Here is a 6772-nt window from a genome sequence, read left to right on the forward strand (position 1 = left end):
CCAGTTCTCGCTCATCACATACGGATTCGTGTTATTTCAAAAATGTCCGACACGTTGCAAATGGCACTGGCTTTGTCAGCCCTTGGTCTTTTGCTTGTGGAAGAGGAAAAGAAGAAGCGGATGAGAAAAATACGGAGAAAGCGCACTAAATGGGTGAAACCATGGATACTCCAGAGACAGGCCCAAGGTGCTTTCCCGAACCTGTGTCGAGAGCTCGAGTTACAGGAAACTTGTGGTTTTAAAAATTTCGCTCGGCTTTTTCCCACTCAATTTCACATGTTAAAAGAACTTATTAGTCCAATCATACAGAGAACAAACACGAACTACCGGGATTGTATCTCCGTGGGGGAACGTCTGATGATTACACTACGGTTCTTGGCAACAGGTAAGGTTATTCGTTGTTTGAACATTTCATTAAAACACCTTTTCAGTTGTGTTTATTTTGGTGTATTATGAAGCATTATAAAAGTGAAAAGAATTTTATTATTTTGTATCCAGTTGTAGCCTACTTTAAAAAGACACAATGTATAAAACATTATTATGGTTGTTTGTAGCACAATGTCTTTAATAACTGATAAAAAAAATATTTGCTTTAATGTAGTGTAGTACAAATGCATTAAAAGTGTTAGATTTGACTCTGTAAAAGGTGTGGAAAATTAATAGTGGAGTTATGTGTTTGTAATCTTTGCAGGAGAAAGCTTCAAGAGCCTTTCTTACCAATTCCGGGTGGGAATGTCCACAATTCAGCAATTTGTTCCTGAAACCTGTGCAGCAATCTACCAAGTCTTAAAAGAGAAATACCTAAAGGTATACATGTATCTGTTTAATGTTTTTTGTTTTAGCCCAAAAATGAGCAATTTTTTTGATCTCTCAGATATTGTTTTAGGAGGCCTCTGATGTAGAAATTAAAGATTTTTCAGTTTTTTTACATTTTAATAAGGGTAATTTTAGGGTCTTATATTGTAGTAGATAAACTGAAAGAATAGACAGGATGGTAGACCATGTGTCGAGGGCAGAGATCTAAGTATTATCCATCAAATTATAATTTCAATGCAAATAAAATTCCACTACTACATTCAAACAATACAGTCTGGCTGGCCTATTATGCTCTCTACTTATCATACTAAAAGAACACATTCATCCCCCCAGAGCACTTACAGGTTCATATTCAAGACCATTCATACCTGTCCCTGAACAATGCAACAGGCATCTCCCCCCAAAATCCAAAACATAAAGAGCCTAATGCTGACCTATAAACACTTCTTCAACCCAATAGCATTGTGAGGACGAACAATAGAACCCATTAACTATGTAAATGTGATCTTGAGAGAGGGCAATTCCAGCGTTATGGACGTGACATTTGGAGTCAAAACTTGAAATATAAATGCTCAAAGAATGCATTTAATAGCAACATATTGAACCGTCTATTTATATATTCATAATCCCTTACTAAAGGAGTCCAGACATTAGAAAAATGTCAGTCTACTCAACTGTTTTATTTTTTAGATGAGGGAAATATACAGCGTTACGGACGTGACAAAAAAAGTCACTAAGTTTTGGGTGACAACATATTTTTTAAGAATTCTGTGAATTACATTGCGCAAACCAAAAGTAATACTGCCCACCGAATAAAGAAGGGTTGGCTCTCCACAGAGCATAAAATAATAATTTTATTTCATTTTTCGTGTTCGCATTAATGAGGAAAAAACAACGTTACGGATGTGACAGTTTTCCGTTACGGATGTGACCGGTCTGAAAGCGGCACAGAAGACTGGTTTAAAACTGCTTTAAAACTTTCACAGAGACCTCAAGCAAGCATGTACACCACCAAATATTGAAATCTGGGATACCAGTATGGTAAGACTCCACAATTGATCAACTTTTTACTAAACTTTATACAAATGTAACGTTATACTCTGTAGTGCAAAAGGTTATAGATTAGACCTATTTCTCATGTTGACAAGCATGTGCGTTGTTCAAGAATCAATTTAGAGACCATGATTTTCCTTCTTACAGAACTGCATGCTAAAATACATTGACAAATATTAATGTTTATCATAAAGCAGTTTAAAATCGCATGTTTTCCCCACAGTCAGGTGAACCGATTGACACTATTGCCAATCGCAATCATGTCAGTTTTATGTTTTGTGTATGAATGACCACACGGTTTTTTTCGTCTAGTTTTCAGAGTTTAAAGCGGAGTCTTGAGTCAAAATGATCAAACTTTATTTCAAGTCAAAATTATTGCAATCGTATTATTTTCATTTTGTTTGATCGCGCGGATTGTGATCATTATAGGCTAGGCTATTCATTTTTAACCAACAGGTAACGCGACATCCCAATTCCCGAGGGAAGTGTCCTATGAGACACAATGCTCTTCTATAAGTTGTACTGTATCATATAGGCCTACCTTTTGATGTTCATATTTCGTTCTCTGGCAAGAGGAAGAGAAGATCGATTCATGTGCGCCTGATCCGCCGCTTACAGGCGCTGCAGAAGCTAATCTGTCACACGCCGTAGGCTATTAAAGAGCGACATCTATTGTTTAATTTTTTAAAAAAAAAAAATAATAAAATCGACTGAATTTGAAAGTTAAACCTTTTTCATATTAAAACTAACAAAGCACAAAGAGTATTGCGATTATTGGGTATGTTCTGATATGGTAAGCCTGAAACAGATGATAGCAATATAAAGAAGCAAACTCATAGGATTTAATATGAAGCGTCCGTAACGGTCACGTCCGTAACGCTTATTATGGTTGTTCACAGCAACGTAGTGAAATGAATTGTTGATCCTAATAAGCATAAACATAATTTAGCTTTGCATATAAAGTTTCAAGTTATTTGCATTTATAATTGTTATATGACATAAACTTAATCATTAAAACGTTACGGACGTGACAGAGCACTGAAGCGTCCTGACCTCTTTATTCTAGCCCTTATAAATTCATCAGGCAGTGCTGTTATGACTAAATGAGTGTATTTATTTCTCAGGCATGTATCCATCTTTCTACACAATGCTTACTGCTAAAATTAAAGTTTAAAAAATGGGGTCTTTGATCCCTTTTTTGAAAGCATGAAATATGGTTGGTTGAAAATTTAATTTAAGCATTGTTACTTACCACATATATTGTGGATAAACAAGGCAATTTTCTTAAAATTTCTGTTAGAGCACATTAATACAGTATATTACAGACCTAAATGGACAATTTAAAAAGGGTTTTGTTCTTTTGGTTAAAACTTTTTTTTTTCATAGTAAAGATGACCTTTGCGTGGAATTGCCCGAGAAAAAAACATTTGCAGGCATTTTTTTTTAAATTTTTGAAAGTGATGTTGTAATTCTGCAGAAGTGGGCTTTGCAGGGTTAATTCAAGAATGTCAAAATCACTGAGTTATTAATGGTCTGACGAGTTAAACTAATTTCTTTTAATTATATTGTTTTTTAGTGCCCAGACACAGTGGAAGAGTGGCAGCAAGTAGCCGTTGGATTCCAGAATCAGTGGCATTTCCCAAATTGCCTGGGTGCTCTGGATGGAAAGCACATTAACATTCGTCCCCCTCCAGGATCTGGATCTAAATTCTTCAACTACAAGCATACATTCTCAATAGTGCTTATGGCACTGGTAGACAGCAACTACAGATTTCTGTATGTTGATGTGGGCTGCAACGGGCGCATTTCAGATGGTGGAGTGTTTGGGGGATGCTCATTGCAGGATGCCTTGGAGAAAAGAACATCCAACATTCCTGCACCTGCACCACTTCCTGAATCGGACCAGCTGGCCCCTTACTGCATTGTGGCTGATGAGGCATTCCCCTTAAAGGAATACCTCATGAAGCCATACCCGAACCGCAAGCTGTCTGTAGAGCAACGCATATTCAATTACAGACTTTCGCGAGCTCGAAGGGTGGTTGAAAATGCATTTGGCATCCTGGCAAATCGTTTTCGCGTCCTACTAACCACCATTAATATTCAAAGCACTGCCAAAGTGGAGGACATTGTTTTGTCTTGCTGTGCTCTGCACAACTTTCTGCGCAAAGAGTGCTGTGAAGTGTACATGGCAGGAATCGACCAGGAAGAACAAGATCATGACACTGTCCCTGGAAGATGGAGAGAAGACCCTGGCCTACAGCAGGCCTCTCTGCCACGCACAACCAACAGTACAACACACGCCAAACAGCTCAGGGATAAACTGTGCCAGTACTTTAATTCGGACACCGGTGCAGTGCCCTTTCAGTGGGGCAAAATATAAGCATGTAGCAAACTTGTTTCTTTCCCCCTTGACCTTGGTTTATGTTTTATAACAATGGTGTGAATTTGCAAAATAAAGTTTATATTTTTACATCATTGTGTTTTGTGATTTTTTTTACATAAAGAACAGTGAAGTACCTTTTACACAACGTCAGTGTTTTATTTTCAAATGTGCAAAAATAGCATTAAGGTAATTTACAGAAAAATATCAACAGTTGGTATTTAAAATAAATAAAATGTACAGAAATATAAACTTTGCATAAGTACTCTAATATAACGTACAACTAAGCGTGACATATTTACTAAATGCTACAATATCTGTTTACAATTTTGCTACATAAAAAATTACAAGTGTGTATACTGATTGGAAGATGCATCCAGTGCATGGTTGTGGCCCACTGAATATTTGAAAATGCAATTATCAACCTCATGCTGGAAATGTGGCAGTAGATGTGGTGGCAAATTCCGCATTCTGTGTTCAAGATTTTTGCAGTAAGCTGAGATGGCATCATTGGTGTTTTCCTGTGATGCCAACTTTTCCAGAGTTTTGCCGATGGTGCGCATCAAGTTTGTGGATTCCTCGCTGGAGGATTCGTCTTGCATCTTCCTGCGCTTCCCTGGAGGCTTTGGTTTTATGTTGGAGCTTTGCAAATGGTCCTTTCTCATGGCTGTGGACTCAGTTCCACAGATGGTGGATTCAGCCAAGGGTGTACTTGACCGTAGGTCAGCATCACTGAAGCTGGGGTCTTCATGGGTGCCAGTCCAGGTGTCACTGTTGGTACCATCTGAGGGTGAACAGGAATCACTATCAGCCGCAGGTTCCTTAAAAAACATAAGATACAAATGTGACAAGTTAATGTAATGGCTTGACTTAATATGCGGAGTTACTTGTGAATAGACTCTTTTAAAGAAGCACTTGCCATCTTACAAAAAGCAAAATGTTTATTTTATTCTGAAATTAAACAATAAATAAATAAATAAATATAAATATATTTGTTTATTTACCATGATCATTAGATTTGAAGTGCTCTCCTTCCTTTTTGTGTGAGGCTCTAGAAACTGCAGGCGGTTCAGGATCCATTGCTGCCTGCCAGTCTTCTGAGCTCCAGAACTTCCTGAGGGTCCTTGTTTCTTATAACGCATGTATTGGGTTCGCAATGAATCCCACCGCTTCTTGAGCTCTTTTTCTGAGGGACAAAGTAAAATTTTGTAAGCATTAAGTGTTATGGCTGCTTATTTTGTCACTTTAATGAGTATTTGTTATGCCAACAAATGTTACTTTTTGCTGTATTGTTAATTATATTATTAACAATTTGATTAACTTTAATATTATTATGAAATATGAGATGCTAGCACAGCACATATTAATTACTGTCTGTTTCCATAAACAAACTTAGTTTGGTACACACAAAACACTAAAATGGTTATATTAGTTTTACTATGGACTATTGAACAATTACAAACAAGCTTTCTCAATTGCCAAAAAGGAAATCTTACCTGATATGACGAGTTTATTTTCGATCTCACGCCACAGTTCAGCTTTCAGCACACGGTTGACATAACATTTTTCCGTAATGTCATACAAACCCGGCCTTTCCTGGATCATGTTGATCAATTCGTCTTCACTTGCCTCGTTCCAGATAGCCATGTCTTTCACGTACCTAAGGTAAACAATGTGTGTTCCCTCTTGACTTCGTCGTTTACTTGCTTCGTCACTTCCGTTTTTCTTTTCTCATGCACTGGTTCGCTAGCTGAACAGCCAATCAGAATGATCATATGGCCCGACGGCCCGACGAGGTCCAACGCCGATTCAACATTTCGAATCGGCCGAAACAAAGCCGACGAGGACCAACTTCAGCCGACGGTGCAGAACACACCGAGGAAACTTAGTCGGCCGACGAAGAAAAACTGCCCGACGGCCGACCGTCGGCTTGGTGTGTTCCGGCCTTAAGAGAGTCAGTTGAGCGTTGATCTTTCTTTTTTTCTGAGAAGTCACCCATATTGATTGCAATCAGCCAAGAAATGTCACCACTTCGCTGAGGATGAGTCTATTCACGAATACAGAGCCTAGGAGCAAGTGGTCCGTGAAATACCTCCTCCATGTCTATTTTAAGGCCTATCAGCTGAAGCTAATTGGATAGTGCGTGTGTGTGTATGTGTGCATGTGTGTGTGTGTGTGTGTGTAAGTACGTACTGACCGATCTATATGCACACTAATGCACAAGGGTACAACTAGTATGATGACAGGCCTGCAGGCACCTAAGGGGTTAATCACTGGCTATGCTCACTGTGCAATTACAGTGTTCTTGGGCATATTGTTAATTAGGCAGATGTCAATTGCTTCTCTTTGTGGTGATCAGAGTATCGCTCTAATGATGAGAACATAGGGATGAGACCAGAAAAATCACTCTACTGCTCATGTGTCTGTACATGCAAAGCAGATGGAGTGTAATGAATTTATTCTCATGTGACATATGATGAAAGGACAACGAGATTCATTACAAGAAAATAGGAGATTCAGGGG

The 6772-nt window shown here is 38.4% G+C and overlaps 1 protein-coding gene across 1 annotated transcript; it reads right to left on the minus strand.

Moving 5' to 3' along the window:
* Window positions 1-4458: 4458 nt before the first annotated feature.
* On the minus strand, window positions 4459-5896 carry LOC137013296 (transcription factor Adf-1-like). The gene is made up of 3 exons (XM_067376979.1): window positions 5746-5896; window positions 5254-5435; window positions 4459-5070 (listed from the first exon to the last, which is right to left on the minus strand). Exons 1-3 carry the CDS (start codon window positions 5894-5896, stop codon window positions 4594-4596), a joined length of 810 nt encoding a protein of 269 aa, XP_067233080.1. The 3' UTR covers window positions 4459-4593.
* Window positions 5897-6772: the final 876 nt, after the last annotated feature.

This window comes from Chanodichthys erythropterus, chromosome 22 (genome assembly GCF_024489055.1).
Source record: "Chanodichthys erythropterus isolate Z2021 chromosome 22, ASM2448905v1, whole genome shotgun sequence".
Lineage (NCBI taxonomy): Eukaryota > Metazoa > Chordata > Actinopteri > Cypriniformes > Xenocyprididae > Chanodichthys > Chanodichthys erythropterus.